At 41.8% G+C, this 19,303-nt stretch overlaps 2 protein-coding genes across 8 annotated transcripts in view; one reads left to right on the top strand and one right to left on the bottom strand.

The window, feature by feature from the left end:
• Positions 1-13,240, top strand: part of kansl1a (KAT8 regulatory NSL complex subunit 1a) — a 32,715-nt gene extending 19,475 nt beyond the window's left edge. For 3 of the 5 annotated variants that reach the window (XM_042396460.1, XM_042396459.1, XM_042396462.1), the window contains 13 exons: positions 2,457-2,598; positions 2,812-2,895; positions 4,375-4,484; positions 4,795-4,930; positions 5,776-5,941; positions 6,522-6,677; positions 7,197-7,457; positions 7,619-7,773; positions 8,797-8,921; positions 9,088-9,145; positions 10,060-10,172; positions 10,261-10,513; positions 11,372-13,240. In XM_042396460.1, coding sequence (XP_042252394.1) covers positions 2,457-2,598; positions 2,812-2,895; positions 4,375-4,484; positions 4,795-4,930; positions 5,776-5,941; positions 6,522-6,677; positions 7,197-7,457; positions 7,619-7,773; positions 8,797-8,921; positions 9,088-9,145; positions 10,060-10,172; positions 10,261-10,513; positions 11,372-11,584 — 1,972 coding nt within the window. In that variant the 3' untranslated portion in view covers positions 11,585-13,240. The remainder of the gene's footprint in view (positions 1-2,456; positions 2,599-2,811; positions 2,896-4,374; positions 4,485-4,794; positions 4,931-5,775; positions 5,942-6,521; positions 6,678-7,196; positions 7,458-7,618; positions 7,774-8,796; positions 8,922-9,087; positions 9,146-10,059; positions 10,173-10,260; positions 10,514-11,371) is intronic. The other 2 variants (XM_042396464.1, XM_042396463.1) reach the window with 2 other exon arrangements.
• Positions 13,241-17,108: 3,868 nt separating this feature from the next.
• The window catches only part of mapta (microtubule-associated protein tau a), a 34,895-nt gene continuing 32,700 nt past the window's right edge, over positions 17,109-19,303 (bottom strand). For 2 of the 3 annotated variants that reach the window (XM_042397175.1, XM_042397176.1), the window contains one exon: positions 17,742-17,826. In XM_042397175.1, the coding sequence (XP_042253109.1) occupies positions 17,804-17,826 (23 nt within the window). In that variant the 3' untranslated portion in view covers positions 17,742-17,803. Of the gene's footprint in view, positions 17,827-19,303 lie in introns of all 3 variants that reach the window. The other variant, XM_042397177.1, reaches the window with a different exon arrangement.

Here is a 19,303-nt window from a genome sequence, read left to right as displayed (position 1 = left end):
GCATGAAGGAACATCACACGTGTGTCCTGTGTTCATGGTAAATTTCCAGAGGAAGGGAATACCAGGTGTAGACTGTCTCAGTGGCCAGCCATCAGCCGAGGGGCCTGTTGTTTTTGGTGGAGAGCAGGGCCACGTTTTTTGAGCGGTCATGTTGGTTTTGGAAAGGGTCAGTATGGTATAGGGGTGCCCAGCACACCATACAACATATGTGCTGCATCCAGAGAAGCACCACAATGGAGAATGTGCTGACAGCCAGAAAACGGTGGCTGTAGTGATTGCCGCTGGTGCTTTGTGTGTGTGGGAGTCGGGGGGAGGGTGGGGGGGGGGTGTGGGGGGGAGGAAAATATGTCCTGGTTAGAGGAGGGGGTGGAGCTCCTAGTGTCGGGAGGAGGAATTTCTCAATGCTGCGAAGCGACCCCTCCTCCTCCTCCTCCTCCTCCTCGTCATCCTCCTCCTCCACTGTGATGATTAAGGTCATTGGACTCCTAATGGCCTCTGCGTGTTTATATTTTGCTAAATTCAAGATTCAGCTCTTCCTGCATCCCTTTCACTCTCTATATTAGTGGTTGCCAGCTCTCCGCAGGATCCTGGTACTGCTGAGTTCACTGTGGACGATTATTCATTTGAATTCACCTGGCATGTCAGGACTCAGCCAGTCCTTATGAGTTGGGATAAATTGTCCTTCACATACTCCATCCTTAATTCCCCACCTTTCCTGGTCAGGTTTCAGTGTTCCTCTGCTTTGATGTTTCTGGATGGCCTTGCCAGCCTTTGTGAGCAGGCCAACATTGAGTTCTTTTGCTTCTGCTTCAGTGGTTTGAGTATCTTTTGTAGTGTATAATATGAATATATGGTCCTGTCTGTCAAAGGGATTATGATCCTCCTTGAGATCATTTTCCAGTTCACCCGGAGGGACGTTACACCTGGGCCTTTATCTCCCTTTTTGCTAGATCAGTCGTCCACCCACCGCTTGGCGAATCATGGGACACAGGCACAGCAATCGGTGCGATAGATTGTGCGACACACTTTGCGCCACCAGCGTTGTTTCTGAGAGTCTCCACAGGGACACACGGATGCAAATGAATTGCCAGTGCATTGATCTGATGCGCCAGCCATGGGCGTGTTCAGGAGCCTTGCAGTGTTTATGAACACTCACCACACAATGTGTAAGAACAGTACGTGTTTGTTTATCTATGCAGAACAGAGCCGGAGTCTATAGAATAGCAATAGGAAGTGTCATTTAGCAGGAAGTGCTGCAGCTGTATTTGTAGCAGTGTCCTTGATATACTGTATTGCAGTGAACAAGCCATAGATGGCTAAGTGTCGCTTCTGAGTAAAGGAAGGAATCAAGACATATTTCATCACACTGATTGGTAGCTGATGTCTGCATCAAACCCACAATAACTCTCCTTCCGCACAGTTTCACATTAAGACAGGATTCCTGGTTGGATTATTGGTTATCCCAGTGTCTGCTGCACTGTTCCCTGACCCAGCCCCACCCCCTCCAGCACCCTGTGGCCTGTAGATTGCTTTTAAAGCCCGTCTGTTCCTCTCCAGGCTGCCAGAGCTTCCCAGTCCTTGTTGTCCTTCTTTTTTTTTTTTTTTTTTAACGCCCCTCCTCCTTCCCCCCTGACGTCTCCTCTCCCTCTCCCAGCAGTAGCTTTTCTCGACTTCCTCCATCCTGGTGGAGCACTGAAAATTGAAAACAGAGACGGGTGTGGAGAGAGGAGAAAGCACAGAGGAGTGCAAGGTCTATCTTTGTCTGCCATCTGAGTCATTATTTTCATTGTTCAGCCACGGTCACGGCAGCCCCTATATTTTGATGAAACGGCGCCCTCTGTGGTCGCTGCCGCACAGTGCAAGAGCAGACATTTTCCTCTCATGTCTGCCTTTGAAATGCCCATTCTGTGTGTCATACTGGTAAAATGGAGTACTCTGCTCTCAGTTGGCATTCATTCTTTGCCATGGAATAAATCTGTGAAATTGAAATCCTCATTTTTATACCTCTCCTACACTTAAGATATAAGTCCGATCACATTGTGTTTTTTATTTGAATGCTTTTACTGGGTGCCTGCAGTTGCCATCGCTGGGAGCTTTGTTTAATGCTGATTCACTGACCTCTGCAGTCTGACAGGGGAAATGCTTGGAGGCTCATTAGACAGTGTGCTCTAAATGATCAATTTTAGTGTTTTATCAGTGTTTTGTGTTGAATTTCAGTGTCTTAATAGGATGCCTCATGCCAGACCAGACAATCACCACACCAGCCTGTACGCTTCCTTATAACTGTGTTAATCTATTAAGGAAAACAAATAGACATAAATGTGTATAAAACATTATATTTGTTGTGTATTCGTGGTGGACAGGCTGATTCATGCACAGTTTCATCCAGAATGTCATCTATTCGCCTTTAAAGCACTCACACCCCTTTTTTTTTTTTTTTTTTTTTGACCCCGCAGATGGAAGCGGGCGGAGAGCCGCTACACAGTGGAGAGAGCTGCCATCATCAGCCACTGGAACTGGCTCCAGGCCCACATCTCGGACTTGGAGTACCGCATCCGACAGCAGACCGACATCTACAGACAGATCCGCGCCAGCAAGGTCAGTGTTTGGATTTCTCTCTGTGTGTGTGTCTTTTAAATGTTCTTCTATCAGCGGTTACAAGAATAGAGAATAACGATTTCCATGGATTGTCTATGATGAAGGAGCTGCTGTGATGTTATGTTTCTATATCTGTCGTGTGACTGAGACTCACTTATATGTCACAATATGTCTTTGGGGTGAAAGTGTAACGCTCAGGTCTTGATCCTACAGGGCTCAGTAGAGTTAGGAGGTGTCGCCCCCGGTGTGGTGCCTGCAGGTGGGCCAGAAGTGAAAGCGGAGCCTGTAAATACTCAGGTAAGCGGAGTGAAGGTTGACAACGGGGCGCGTTCCCCTCTACCGTCGTCTCTCGGTGCTTTAAATGTAAACCAAATGGTTTTGTGACGTCAGCGGCCTCTAAGCAGACTCTTCAATTAAGAGTCGTCAACAGTTTGCGGTTGTTCTCAGATCCGGCTCTCACATGCTGTAATGACTATTCAGTATTGTGTGCTACATCTCAGTCACTGAGTCTTACCAGGATCTTGTGGAGGTTTTTTTGTGATTATTGAGGAAAAAAATGACATTGTGCTAATGATGCACTTGTTTAAAGAGCTCAGTTAATGTGTAATAAATGGCATTAAGATTAAAAATGATCTTTAGAACAGTTTCTGCAGCTGTACAGTAGGTAATCATCATTATGCAACAAACGGAAATTAAACTTTTAAGCATCAAACACTCTCATAAAAGAACATTCATATGTCGTCCATATGCTGCTGCTTGAATAACATTTCAGCTCATTTACCTACAATTAAAGTGTGTAGAAATATTAATAACACTCGTAACGAACGGAACGAGAGACATCAGCTCTGAGTTAATAAATCTATAAAGTTCACACTAAATATTAGATAAACCAGACCTCATTCAGCACTTTGATTGTCTGAGCGTAAACGCGAGCTGTCGACTGTCAGATTCATTCATAGGTGCGTGTTAATCAGCGAAACGTTCGACTTGTTTGTTCTTGTAAATCAAAGCATCTGGTGGAAGTTAAACGTTCACAGGAAATATTTTTTGATCTGCCCCTCAGGTCTGAAGTGAATCAGACAAAAGAGCTTTTGTTTAATACGCTGCTTCAACATCCTTATCCAAATAATTGCCAAATATTTTATTGCAGGGAGATTCTGTCTCTCTGGATATGTCTGAAATTGTTTATAGGAATGTTTGTTAGACCGGTACATCTGCAGGTTTGGCTTCTTATCTCGGTGGTTTACGTTTGAAGTTCTGGATTTTTGATTAGTCATGCAGTGAGTTCTACCTTTCTGTCATCCTTGTGAAATGATCTTGCTTCTTTGCTGTTGGTCTGAATGGAAAAAAATGTTTTCTCAAACACATTTCTGAATAAATATAAAGAAATTATGAATTTGCAAGCGTGGAATTAGTGAGATATTAATGGGTTGTGTGAGACATTCTCCAAATTGTGATAGCAAGAGCTGGAATAACTTTGGTTAGATTGAAACAGTTAAATATGTTCATTTGTGTGAAAGCTTATGAAGAAGGAGCTGTACGCTATACATCTTGATGACAGTGCAGAATAGAGTTTAAAGCTTGGGGAGAGCCTACCCTCTCTCACAAATCTAGTCTGAATAATTCAAGGCCAGAGGACCGGGATGATTCAGTTTGTCTATTATGTAGTTTCTTTAAATATCCCGGTTCCGCTGAGTGCTGTTGGTCAGTCTGTGTTCTCCTGCCAGTTAACATGAGGTGTAGTCTCACTGGCTTTTGTCTTATCTGTCAATGCAGGATGTCGGTTCAGAACGGCTGGAGCACACGGGCACCGCCCACGTCACCAACACAGAGCCCGGGCCTTGGAAAGGTCAAAACGGACAGCCAGTTAACGGCGTCCTCAGCAGGTACAGCTGATAACGATTACCTCATTTCAAGCTCCCAGAAGGGAATCTGCTTTCTGAGAAACACAGGAGGGGACTTCTTGATTAAAACGGATTTGGGGGGATTTTTTAATTACGAGATGCCAATTTTACTGTTGCTACAGCATCTTACATTGGAATTAAGTTAAAAGGATTTTACTATTATATATTCTTCTATGTGTTACTCACATCTTTAATTGACTTTGATGTCATTTGAGGTAAAGTGTGTGTGTGTTTAATTTGAAGATGTGAGATCCGTAACCTCATTTGCTCTGTCGGTTTGTCCTCATGACAGGATGGCAGAGAGTGCAGACGGCAAGCACCAGCAGCCGTACGACAGCACATGCGTGGCTGCGCGCACACGACCACTAGTCAGCTGTCGGCGGCGGCGGCTCCTTCAGCCCAACACTGTGCCCAATCTCAACGGCAAGGTGAGTTTTCATCGGCTGTCTTTGTAGGCTTGTGCAAACGTCTAGTTATTTAAGATTCACACATCCAGTGCCTTCACCTTAAAAGTAACTGAGAGGTTTTTGTTCGCTCGGTTGCGTGTTTGAGGCCGACGAAACAGACTTTCATTCTTGGACGTTTAGTGTTTGAGGCTGCACTCACTGATTAGGTCCGTGGTTTGTAACCAGATAGCTGAGTAAACAAGAGATGGCTGACTTATTCATGAAAAAGTAGGGCATCTTACTTCAGAGTGGAAACAACAAAGAAGAGTAATCGCCCTTGTGACGACTCACAAGTTTTAGTTAAGGAAAATAGAAACACGGGCTGATAGATCATGTTTCTCCCCCCAATGACATTCCAGTTCAGGGTGTCTGCAGGTCACTGAGGTTTAGAATTATGTGAATGTAAGGCCTTTAAAACTATTAAAATGTCTTTTTATATGCAGATTTCTCTTTGCTGCAATCCCATTTTTCCTTGTATCAGTTTTTACTAAATGCCAAAGGATTCTTTTCTTTTCAATCTTAAATTACATAGTTAAAAGTTTCAGGACATAATTGAAGTTGGATAATTTTGAAGTGTTGTTTCTGGTTTTAAATTAGTCTGTGGTTCATTCCCCGGTAGAAATAATTTTAGACTTATTTCTGTAAAATGCAGGTACTTATCTAACTCCTGTGCTGTATAAAACGGTAGAAAATGTCCACAAGTAACTTGTTCTTCAGACTAATACGTGTTTAATTAGTTAGTTGTGTTAATGAAGTTGAATTATGAATGTTCACAGCTTAGCTTTACTTGATTTGGGACATGCTCTCCGCCCTCTCTCCCCCCACAGGCCCAGAGAAGCAGCTGTATCCAGTGTAACTGCAGGGTTAACCCCAGCTGTGTGATGTGCGGTGGCTGGCCCACCCCCAGAGAGGACCCTCAGTATGAGCTGCCCACCCTGGAGCGCCTGTCAAGACTGGATCTTGGCGTCCACCCCATCCTCTCCTTCCCTGACGGTCAGTGCCAGACTCCTCCGTTTACGCAGTCATTTCCTACTTTACATCTAAGGGAAGACAAACAAGGAGTGGTCGCAGAGATACTTCTAACCAGGAAGTTCTTAGAATATTTTCAGTGATTTAGACAATCTTTTCTATCTGTAGTGGGTATTGTATCCCCCCTGAATAAGTGTCGTATTCTCAGTGCTGAGCTCTTGTTAATGATGATGTTTCCTTTTCGCCTTTTCCTGGAGTTTCACAGTCTTTGTCTTCCCTTTTGTATTTTCAAGTCAGGCACAGGATTTCCACAAATCGAGGTGTTTTTTTTCATTCCTGAGGAATTTGTCATGTTTTGTTCCGAAATGCAAAACACAAAACTGCATTAGACCGATAGATATTTGAGACAAAGCGGTATTTACAACCACAGCACAACAATGGATTTGGCATCCGCTCATATAATAGATTGCCTTTGGCGTATTATAAATTGTTCATACCATCGTAAATTTCTAATGTTGAGCTACAGATGGCAAAATCTGAAGTATCCAGCTTTGGTTTTATACTGGGTAAAATCTTCATTTAGTGTTTTTATTTGTCCCCTCAGACGTTTGTATAGGCCTACGTCTGCAGCAGGTGATGAAGAGCCAGTGGCAGACCAAGTCACTGGAGAGGAGCAAACCACTGAAGAAGCTCTCCCTCAAACACAAGCTTTCCTCGTCCAAAGAGAAGCACAAGTTCGCCAATTCACTCATGGCAGTCAGTAAGTACACATGCTGCTAACCCAAAGAGACACGCCTACGTTCATGCTTTTAGGATCAATATGGAGACCCATATCCTGTATGTAATCATGTGAATAAATACAGTCAGAATGTGTCACATAACTGACATTGTAAAATAATCCAATACATCTTTAAACCTCGCCTCATTATTGGGAAATGTTATTTCATCCTGCTTCTTTTCACAATAACAGAGTTTATTGCCCGTTGAGTTTATTTCACTCCAGCTGTTAATATTTCACAACGCCATTTTTCTCCAGTGACTATCTTACTTATTTATGTCACAGGGCAGAGACAGTGATGTGATTGGCTGTTGCTTTGGTCACCCCCCCCTCAGTAGTATCAACCTACAAGTCTACAGCATTGTTAGATTCATTTTTAGTGGTGAAACATGCAAACATTACATAATCAGTGTGTGAATGTCGTACATTTGGGGGGTCGTAGACAACATATACAGATATTTACTACTCTAATGATAACACGACTTGTTCCTGGTGTTGCTGGTGTTGCAGGACTGGGCCACTATAAGAACCGTGCTGAGAAGCCGAGGACAGCGGAAAGCGGCGTGGGGGGCGGCGGCGGCGGCGGCGGCAGCAGCAGCAGCGGTGGCAGCAGCAGTACCGCCGTGCTGAACACAGCCAGGCTGGAGGGCCAGGCCGTGTGCAAGACCGAGCGACTGCAGGCCCTCTCCACCCCCTTAGGGCCCTACGACAAGAACTACAGCCGCAAGAGATTAAGAGAGCACTCGATGGACAGGACTGACTGTAAGTCTTATGTGAACGAAGCCTGTGGTGTACAGCATATCTGCATATTGAAGGTTTCCTGGTGTGAAAAAAAAAAAAAAAAAAAAATTAAATCCGAGTGATGAGTTTGTTCTGGCTCATAGGAACATAGCAGTCATTTAAATCTGTTTCCTGTCCTCCAGCCTCCCCTAAACTTTTCCTGGACTCAAGCAGCCCCTGCCCAACACTGGCCAACATGCACTCGTCCCTTCACAGCCCCCTCACACGCCAGCTGTCCACGTCTTCAGAGAACTCCACACCACTGGGCCCCGGCAGCCAGAGCGTCCCGAACACACCTGTAAGGAAACACTGGACCATTTGTCACTACTTATTTGTTTACTTCATTAGCTGATAATGAACTTGGACTTTGGGAGCCCAAGTTTGAGCCTCATAGTTGTCAGTTGAAGCATCAGACTTTTCTTTCCCCGACGTGACAGCAGGTTGTTTTGTTTTTTTTTACAAACCCAGCTTTGTCTCAAAATGAACTGACTGCACATGTAGCAGAGCACCACAGCACACGTCGTTTCTAAATCTGAGAAACATCTGCTAAACCGCAGTTCACTGTCTGGTGTGATGACATGCAGGAGGGGCTGGCAGCGTGTCAGGATTTCATTACTGAACTATGATGGAGACGCACACTTTTTCATTTCTTTGTGTGAAAATCTGATGTTTTCAAACGAGATGATGATCATGTTGAAGGCACTAAAACTTGAGTCTTGGCGATCAAAGACGAGGCTTGATGCGACTCGTAGGAGTGTGTTGTGAACTGCGCTGTAGTGTAATATTAGAAGAAGAAGAAGAAGAATATTGGGCTAAACTGGCGATCAGATTCAATTTGAAAACTCTCATTTAGGCACAACTTTGTTGAGTGCACACGCAGAGTAATGTCATGTATAATATGAAGAGACTTGACAAGCAAGACTGAAAAAAAAAAGAGGCAAGAAGGAAAGAGAAACTCAACTCAAACTGAAACCTAATTTGATTTTGCAACAACTTATTTTCTTGGCGGTTACTGAAGCAGAAAAAAGCACCAGGAAACACACTCGCTCACCACTCTTTTTTTTTTTTCATCAGACATGAAAAGTAGAAACCATAACTAGATTTGACATATATGACATGAAATATACTCCTGCAATAACTACAACCTCTGTCAAGTTCTCATTGTTTTTGATATTATTGAGACTGTGTCAGAGTCGAGTCAACCGTGTGATGCTCACACTATTTACGGTGTTGCTATATTGAGTCACAGGTGTTTTTATTACGTACATCCCCTGAAATACTATATGTTTACATCTTCCGTTGTCCCCCCTCCCTCCCCCAGCAGCAGCCCATTAAGAGGAGGCGAGGTGAAAGCTCTTTTGACATCAACAACATAGTAATCCCCATGTCTGTGGCCGCCACCACCAGAGTGGAGAAGCTGCAGTACAAAGAGATTCTCACACCCAGGTAAATAACCTGCACTGCTGCCACTCAGGATGTTTGTCCTGTGGCCTTATTGGTCAAATCTTCCAGTAACTAACTGCCTGTTTGTTTTTTTTTTTGTTTTTGTAAGCTCTAGTGAAGCATGTAACTGCTGGTTTCCTGTACTCACGTTTATTTTTTGCCTGTATAGTTGGCGAGGAGTGGACATCTTCTCACAGCCCATAACTGAAGAGGAGAACGAACGGGAGGTAAGTGTTTACTCCCACTTCCTGATTTAGTCTCTTTCTTAGATGATGTGTTTTTTTGTTTTTTTTTAAATTATCACTTGTCTTTCATTAGGATCCACCAAGTCACACCTGTCTGCTCACGTGTTCTTAATTTCTGAGATTAATGGACATGTTCACTATTTAATGCACTGAAGATTCAGTATTTTACCTCCTAATACTTCAACTTAAATATACTGAGTGGCAGCGAGTGAACAGTGACACCTGGTGGTCAGATTTTTAACAGTCGCAAGATTATCTCCTTTCAGTTAATCCAGATCAATGACCTTTTAAAACTGAAGTGGAGCTGCAGCTAAAGATTTTTTCATTATAGATTGATCTGCTATTTATTTATTAATAAGTAATTTGGTGTAAGAATGTCAGAACATGATAAAAAAAAATCTTAAACATATTCAGTTTACTGTCATAGAGTAAACTCAGGGAAAACAAATAAAACCAACAAAAAAAAACATTTAAGAAGCTGCAACAAGACAAAAAAAATCAATTAAATGCTAAATTATTTGTCAAAATTATTCAACAGATTAACTTAATTACAGCTCAAATGATTGGTTGATTATTGACAGAAAATTATTCAGCTGCAACTGTTTCAATAATCAATCATTTTAGTCTTTTTACACAGTAAAATGCAGCAACGTTTGCTGGTTGCAGCTTCTTGAATGTGAAGCTTTTATGTGTCACATGATAGTAAACTGAACACGTTTGGGTTTCAGACAGTTGATCAGACAAAACAAGATATTTGAAGACGTCACTTTGGACTTTAAGAAACTATAACAGGCGTTTTTCTCAGTTTTCTGTTATTTTAACGATTGATCGAGGAAACAGTCGGAAGAACCGGCTCGGTTTCAGGCTCCTGATGTGTTTTTATTGTGTGTTTGCAGGTGGAGGATCTGTCAGACGCAGCTTTCACTCAGCTCCATCAGCCTTATGAGGACCAGGAGCGGACCCGCTGGACTTGGATGGCCTTGGCTCCCGCTAAGAGGAGGGGCAGCAGGTCACTACAACAACTACTACTGAAACACATAGTGACACGCTAGCACCTGATCGTAGAACGTAGATGTAACACTCGTCTCATCCTTCAGGTCGTACAAATCTGTCGACGGGCGGACCACGCCGCTGCTGTGCGGGACCAACCCTCCCACCCCTCAGCCTGCATCCCCAGACCCGGGACACTGCCCCATGCTCCACGACTACAGCCACGTGCCCTCGCCAATGAGTCCGGCCAGCCCCGACACCGCCTCCAACCCCCACACGCCCTGCTCGAGGGACTCCCATCGGCTGCTGTCCAGCGAGGACACACGGTGCTCCACGCCGGACTTCACCTTCGAAGAAAGGGTGGGTACTGTGATGGCGGTCTTTCAGTCAACATCAGATAGGATCGTCAATCAGCTCCCGTTGTAGTTTCTGATGCTATCAATTCATTATTTGGTGCCTGTATGTAGTAAACAAGCCCCCTGCAAATTATGTTTGTTTTCATGTGAGTTTGATGGCTGAAAGCATAATATTTGATCGAGGGTCTGCAATAGGAATTCATGGTTGAGTGACTCAATATTTCTACCCAATCAGCATCAACACATCAAACAGGATACAAATAATTCATCTATAACGTTACTTAGAGATCTGTTTCTGAGCCAGAGAATGAATAAGGTTTGTTTTTTTTTTTTTCTTTGAATGAGCGAGAGCTCAACAGCAAGTCGCCATGGAAACATATGATATTATTTGTGATTACATTAGTCTGTCCCCCTACTTCACACCAACATGAGGTGAAGGAACACATCGCTGGAAATGAATCCTTCAAAAACACATTACATCACCAACCTCTCAGACTTTTATTTTGTGTTATTTTGAAGAGGCTTTGCAGAGATGAATGAGAGGAAGGTTCAAATTGAAGCGTGTTGAATTGGAGATTGTGAAGCCGTCTGAGACAAATTTGGGATTTATAAATAAAACTGACCTCAGATGAAGCAGGCTGAGTCCTTCTGACTTTTAGTCCCTAATAAGTCTAAAATCTCTGGATTCTACACTTCCAATAAATCAACCAGTAACATCTTTTTATTAGATCCTCCCTGTGTCACATGATCAGCCGTGTTGAGACATTAGAGGCTGAGTAGTTCTCCTGATTACAATCAAACTGACATCCATGTGTAAAACCTGGTGGCAACTACTTATAATTCACCGTCTCGTGTTTTTCAGACGGTGGCGCCATGGGAACGTCGAGGCTTCCCCCTGCCAGAAGACCCGGCCCCGGAGCCCGAGCCGGAGAGCGATCACCACATCAGGCCCAGAATGCGCAGCATCTCAGGTTGCCGAACAGCCTACGGACGACTGGATTCAGATGACATGGACCTGCCTTGCGGCGGCGACGACGACAGCGGCCCCAAACACAAGGCGTCCACCCACCGATGAATGACTGACAGGCTGAGGTCCCACGGCTCCCCACCCACAGCTCCTCTCTGGCATTAACAAGCTGAACCTCAAAAGCTGAATAAAGATATTAAAAAATGGGTTATGTTAATGGCAAAAAGATATTAAATGGGTTCCTGTTGTTTGATATTCAAACATCAGTCTAATACTTTTCACAGTTTTTAGTGAACATTATGGAGATAGAAGCCTTTCCCTACACTTGTTTTTGTCACAGGAAAAAAAAAGGATAAATGTTAAAAAAAAAAAAAGTATAAAACAACACGTTACAAAAAATGATTTCTGTAGTAGGCTAAACAATGTACATGGGGGCTTAGTGGTGTTTCATATGTCGCGTGTACACTTGTAGCGCACTATGTAGCGGACTCCTCAAAATATGGCCAAAGGGTGTTTTCTATTGACTAGTTTGCTTGTAATTCCCATGTACATTTTTAGTGGAGTGACAAATAACAAAACAAGAAAAAATTACCCTCCTACCACCCCGCCATCGACTCCCACTCCCACCCTCCTCCTCCCCTACACCCTCATCCAAATAAACAGGTACATTTGAGATGTGGCCCCCCCCCCCCCAAGCCCCCACTCCCCTTCCCCCCTCCTCCGTCTTCTTCTTCTTCTCCCTCTAGAGGTCGCCTGAAATCACCAGAGCACTTCTCCAACTGCCAAGTCTAGTTTTGTCGGTTTGCTTTTCTTTGTTTGTTTTTTTTTTTTCATTCCTGACATGTTTTATTTGTAATCTGTTCTGTCTGTTCCAGCGTAACACATTCTTTGTGTTGTTTTTTTTTGAATAGTAAAATCATTCCTTTTTACAGTCTCTCTTTCGGGACAGTGTCGGCTCCTGTCGCCCCCCCCCCCCCTCCCCCCCCGCCCCTCGCGGTCTCTTACTCTCTCTCAGTTCTGTTAAAAGACGGTGACGGCATAGAGGACTGGGGTGTCTTTTTGAGCACTTGCCCGGCAGAAAGCGCTGCTGCATGCTGAGAAACATGCTAATGTTAGTCTTATCACAACAGCACACAGAAGATTTCCACTTATTAAGAGAAAAAATAAATAAATAAAGGTAACAGGGATGATTGTACAATCTGCTAATTTCACTCCCTTTTTCCTCTTCGCATACAGTCTTTGCTGTATTACGTTTAGAAAAGTCAAATTGTGGCAAAATAAAGACATAAAAATTACCCCCCCGCTCCCCTTCCTCTCTTTTTCTGGGTCAGCTTGATCAGTTTTTTCTCTTGCAAACATTTTAAAATGTAGCAGCTCTCAGCTAGAAGCCACCCCAAGCTCAGGTTCTTCAATTTAAGGGAATATTTTCTGCTGTTAAATAGTTTCAATATCAGATTGATACGATCTAAACTACTCTGTTGCAAGAAGGATTTTGATTTTACCACCCCACAATGTCATAACCACACACACACACTCTTGCCCCCCCCCCTTAAGTAACTAATTGCTATGCAAAAAAAATCTGGTTGTTTTTTTTTTTTTCACCTGTTTTTATGCCACAGCCATTCAATCACTGTTTTATTTTGTAGTTAAGCAAGATGTCAATGTACCTGTTCGATTGTTGCAGCAGTTAACCTAATCAAAAAATTTTTTTGTTGTTTTTCTTTTTTGTAAATAGTACCATTAAAACATTTATGTTTAACTTGGCGTAACTGTTCTGGCCTCAAGTCATTAAGAGCAAAAACGTTGGATGTGTCTGAAATCACTCAAAACCTGATACGACTTTTCTTTTCATGACTTAAGACTCTTTAAGAATAATTTGGTAATTTCATGGTGAACTCCACCAGTTTTACACATCACAGTTAATAAAATAAAAATGCACAGAAGCTAAAGTCCAACACCTGGTTTAAAAAAACAGGTTTGTTTTCTCACTCATTCACTTTTTCACCTAAATAGTCAATAAGTTACATGTAATGAGCATCTATAAACAGCAGCGGTGGAAGAAGTATTCAGATCCAATACTGTAATATTATAATATATACAGTAAGTATTATGAGCTTGATGTAGTTAAAGTATTGCAGTAAAAGTGGTGGTTTGGTCCCTCTGACTGATATATTATTATATATGACATCATTAGATTATTAATACTGAAGCATCAGTGTTAGAGCAGCATGTTACTGTTGTAGCTGCTGGAGGTGGAGCTAGTTTACACTACTTTATATACAGTTAGCTAGTTTAGTCCAGTGGTTCCCAACCTAGGGGTCGGGCCCCTCCAAAGGGTCAGCAGATGAATCTGAGGGGTGGTGAGATGATTAATGGGAGAGGAAAGAAGAAAAAACAAAGTTCTGATACACAAATCTGTTTTCAGTTTTTGGAATTTTTCTCTAATCTTTGATTTTTGCTGAAATATTGGATCATTTGAACATTTATTGAAATGAAAGCATGTGAGAAGTTTAGAGGGAAAAATCACTATTTGGTGGAGCTGTTAACAACTCATAGACATGTGAAATGTGACCCCGACTACACACTGCTTTTTGTAAGACGTCAAAAGCCAAAAAGGTTGGAAACCACTGGTTTCATCTTTAACAATGTGTTGTATTTTAAAAGCTTGTTATATTACCCATTGTGTCAAATCTTCATCTGAAAAGTAACTAAAGCTGTCAAATAAATGTAGTGGAGTAGAAAGTACAATATTTCCCTCTGAAATGTAGTGGAGTGGAAGTATAAAGTAGTATCACATGGAAATACTCAAGTAAAGTACAAGTACCTCCAGAACAGTACAGTACTTGAGTAAATGTACTTTCCACCACTGATAAAATATGACATGTTGCAGAAATGACAGCGTGTAGATTGGAGTTAATATGGCGGACAGTAAATCTAGTTCGGGGGGTTTCACTCCTTCACAACGACAGTTCAGTGACTTCATAGCATTTATTTTCAAATACACATATACAGCAACAAGTATCATCATAAACCAGTTATTGATAAAATGCACAATAACAAGAACAATCACATTTCCACAACTGTACAGCGTCAGAAGTAACCAAAAAGGTGATCTAGTTTTGTTACTGCAGAAAAAACCCTCTCTCTCTCTCTGACCTGCTCCGGTACATGGAGAGGACACAAACTCCTCTCCTCCTCCTCTCCTCCTCCCCCTTCCCTCCCTCCCCCCTTTTTATACTGTTCTCTGTGCACAGCAGGAGCAGCTCGCCATCGCTCAGCACTCACACGGTCTGTCTTGCACACTTGAGATGAATGAATCTATTTGACCCAAAAAGAATCCTAGCATGCAGATTATGTTGCAAGCGAGCGCACCCTTAAGTCCTACTGTGGCTGCTCTTTTAACTTAAAGTAGCATCTTTGCAGTCATAGAGATAAAATGCTGTTTTATATCTACGCATGTTGGCAATACATGTTGAACACACACACACACACACACACACACACACACACACACACACACACACAGTGGGGACAAACTGTTGGACTCTTTATCACCACCTGTGAATGAAGGGTTGCCCTACATCTGCTCCCACACACACACACACACACACATACACACACACATTTTTTTTTATTTTTTTTTTAGTCCTAGGGTTCAGTATATCCTTCCGAATTCAGAAAGCATATATAAACAGGATATACAAAGAGACCACTTTGTGAAGGGGAGGCAACAAGCAGACAGCTCTTGTCTTACATGAGGTGCATGCAAGAAGTCATATTAACGTGATTAATAGTGATGAATCACTGGGAATATTGATCAGGACGTTGCTGAAAACAAATGAAGAAAGCAAACAGGTAATTAATCTCCAGCTGGTTGCATTAATTTCAATACAAAACACACACACAAAAAAAAAAACTCCCGAGATACATCATCAAAGCATGCATCAAAGGGAAGTAAAAGTTTGTTAAACCTGAACTGAAAAATTTAAACAACAACCTCATAATCTTTTCTAATCTTTTCATGAAGCCTGAATATGAAACACACTACACGGCCAAAAGTATGTGGACACCCCCCTATCCGCATTGTGGTCTAGGCCCTTTAGTTCTAGTTTTAAAATATCTGCAATGTTTGCAGGAAATTCATGATTTTACTTTTATCAATCTTTCTATTTGAATTTATTGTCAGGCTGAGTATTTTATTCTTTTAATTTGCTTGTATTGTTGTGTCTTCTTATCTACGATTCTACAGTATGAGAAGCACTTTAAGATATAATTAATAATATTTTAGATCAACCTGGGGTCAGGGTCACCACTAGGGGTCGCAAGATGATAAACAGCACAGCAATTCAGCAAAACAACGAGTAATCTCACATTGTCAGGTCTCTACTTCAGCTGAACAACAGGAAGTGGTCACGGGTAGTTTTGGGGCAGTTTTAGACAGTAATTAGCTTCCAATTTTGTGTTTGTCTGTTTCTTATTTCAACTTGACTTTACCAGCTCCATAAAGAAATGGTTTATGGACACAGAGGTCTGACCTCAACCTCATCCAACACCTTTTGGATGAACTGGAACGCCAGCTGGGAGCCAGACCTCACTGTGTCCGACCTCACTGATGCTCTCGTGGCTGAAATGGGAGCAAATCTCTGCAGCTGGGTTACAAAAACTGGTTTAAAGTCAGAAACTAGAAGAGTGGAAGCTGTTAATAGCGGATTAGTTTTGGAATGACATGTTCAACAATCACAATTTAGGCGTCCAATGTTTGGGGCGTCCACACACTTTTGGCCATGTAGTTTAAAGGCAACCAGCTGAGTGCTGCATCGTCCTGCTGGTGCAGATAAAGACTTAATGATTAAATTAACTCATTGCTGTACAGTTTGTCCCTCAATCCAAACATCATCCATCCATCCATCCATCCATCCATCCGCTTTGCAAGACAGCCATATTCACTCTGGTTGAGTCATTTTCTAAATACTAGTTGTTTCAACCTTTACAGAATCGTTATATTTTTTCAATAATTGCAATGAACAACAGTCTACCTACCGTTTAAGTGCATATAAATGCAGTTTAAATACTGTAATCAATGATGAGCCTCTATCCTTCTTGTGATAATTTGGCCATGAAAGTTACACTTTAAAATGCCTTTAAGGTTAATTTTTCCTCCTCACAAGTCAAGCTTTAGCGCATTTACAATAGAGCAGTAACAAAAAAAAAAAAAAAAAAAAAGAAAGAAAGAACACTGACAGTAGCAGGCACAATACAAATGTTTTCTTCATATCAAATACATGTCATATATCCACAGAATACGATTATAAAACTGTGCCCAACACAAACCAAAGTTTCTACTCTAGCCCGGTTTTTTTTTTTTGTTTGTTTTTTTGTTTTTTAAATCCAGGTTACACCTCTTGTCACCTACAGTAGCTGGAGGTGCAGCACATGTCGGGACTTCACAAAGCAAAGACAGCAGTGAGGTCTGAAAGCATTTTTCTCTTTTCTTTTTTTTTTTTTTACTGCCTTGACGAAGAAATTTGCTACGTTTCTTTAACAGTTTTTCCTCCCACAATCATCCCTCACCGTACCCTGTAACTGTTCCATCTCCTTCCTTTTTCCAAACTTGATATTCTGTATTTTTACCAAGAGGGAGGGGGGGGGGGGGGGGGACACCCACCAAAAGGGGACAAAAAAAGGGTTTACAGTCAATGTGACAGGAAACCAAGTCTTATATGACATCAGATTTACCAGGAAATGTGTAAAGATAAGATAATTAGTTGGTTTCACAAGGAAAATTTTGCTCTGCTGGGTTGCTTTAACTCTTAAAGGGATACTTACAAAAGGTAGAAATAATGGCAAATGAAGAGATCAAAGACCACAGAGAGAGAAATTAAATACATTTTGGCCTACTCGTTAATCCTTTTTTTGTTTTTTTGTTTTCTTAAGACCTCTACCAGTAATGCCTCAAGAACAGTTTCAAAGGTTAGTGAAGGATAAACAGTGATGGATAGCTAAAAAAGTCCTGTGAACATAATGAGGAAGGCATCACAACTCCTCTACGTGGTCGTGTGGTTCGAGGTGGTGGTGGTGGAGGAGGAGGAAGGAGGGTGGGGAGGTGGTGGTAGTGCATTCACAAGCCTTGTTTGGCCAGAGAGGCGGACACCTGGTCGGCCAGTGTGGAGAGTTGCGGAGATTCGGCCATGTTGATGCTGCCGGAGGAGGACACGGTGCTGAGCTGGTGGGGGGAGTCTTCCAAGGAGACGATCTCAGCGCCGTGGTCGGTGCGGGCCTTGGCTGACTCGCGGAAGGTCAGTTTGTGGCTCTCAATCTGCGGTCAGATCAGAGGTTCAGGTGGAAACATGCTGGATGAGTCGGTGATAAAAGCAGGGAAATGTTACAGTTACATGTAGTAAGAGGACAACAATACGTCTGTGAGCCTGCTGAAGGATTTTAACCAAAAAGTTAACCTGCTTGGGGCCCTGGGGCAAAAAAATTTGGTGTGTAGAGGCCCAAAATCACTGGGTTAATTTTACCCAGTTTGGGTTAATATAGCACCAATACAACATTGGGTTAACTTTAGCAATCTGTTATTTTGACCAAGTTTGTCACAGTTTTCTTCTACAAATTGATATGCATATGACATTCAAAAGATACACAAGTTATTAACAATCAATAACAAACTGTAACATGCAAGTTTAGTAAATAAGCAACAGTAAAATAAAAAAAATAACATAAAACTGGGCTGAAACAACCCCTTGTCTTGAGTGGCGTTCTTGGTAACATTAACTCAGTGTTGTATCGGTTATATTCACCCAAATTGGGTAAAATTTTAACCCACAGTTTTTTATTGCGTATTAACTCAAGTTTCCTTCTAAATATTGTGGCAAGATGTTCTGAGGCCTCAGTTCAACTAACCAAAAATCACTTGACTGACCCGAACGAGGCCTCGTTACATCACACTTGTATCTTTAAAAACAGAGCTGTGATCAGTTTTAATAGTAAAGACTTTACTGAACAAAATAACAATAATGAAAGCAGTAAGATCACTGATATTCTAACTGTTCATCCATACAAATGTAACATCAGTAGTTGCTCAGCAGATATTTTGACTGCATCAAACGCTTGTGAACTATCTTCAGTACAGTTGCTTCATATTGATTCAGTGCTTCAGAAAGCTTTGTTTCCCCATCACTACTAACTGATCCCAGATTTGCTCCGTGGTACCCGTTTCATAAAACGACTGCTTGCATCGCCCCGTTTTTTCTTGGTCTTAGATCATAGTAAATAAAATATTTGGGGATTTTGGACTGTTAATGGGACAAAGCAACACACTGAATGGTGCCACTTTTTGCTCTAGCATATTGTTATGGTTATTTTTCAAGTTTATTTGATGTTTTACAGACAATTAATAATGAAAATAAGCGTTAGTGGCAGCCCTAAGACACATGCATGTGTGTATATATGCATGTATACACATTCCTATATATGTATTGTCTTTTTATAAATTCTCTAGAATCATGTTGTCTGTAAGTTGTACTGACGATCGTCCTTTGACCTAAACGTTCACATTTTGTCTCATTTTCTCACTGTATCATGTTTTGCACATGAAATAAATTGATTGTTTTGCAGTTTAAGAGCCTCTTCTGCTTTTCTATCAGTGTGCAGGTGATCTGTTTCTGATTTTGGCCACAAACACACCTGACACCATCTTTTTGAAAAGCCTGATTTTAAAGGTGCAAACCCTGTTATTATTCTTAAGTACTTTGATTTCACACATTTATTTAAAAATCCATAAGAACAAAGAGGAGGAATACTGAAATAATGAAGGCTCTAAAACTA

The sequence above is a fragment of the Thunnus maccoyii genome, chromosome 20 (assembly GCF_910596095.1).
Source record: "Thunnus maccoyii chromosome 20, fThuMac1.1, whole genome shotgun sequence".
Classification (NCBI taxonomy): Eukaryota; Metazoa; Chordata; class Actinopteri; order Scombriformes; family Scombridae; genus Thunnus; species Thunnus maccoyii.
The sequence above is the reverse complement of the archived record's forward strand: the minus strand, read 5'-3'. Positions and strand labels throughout refer to the sequence as shown.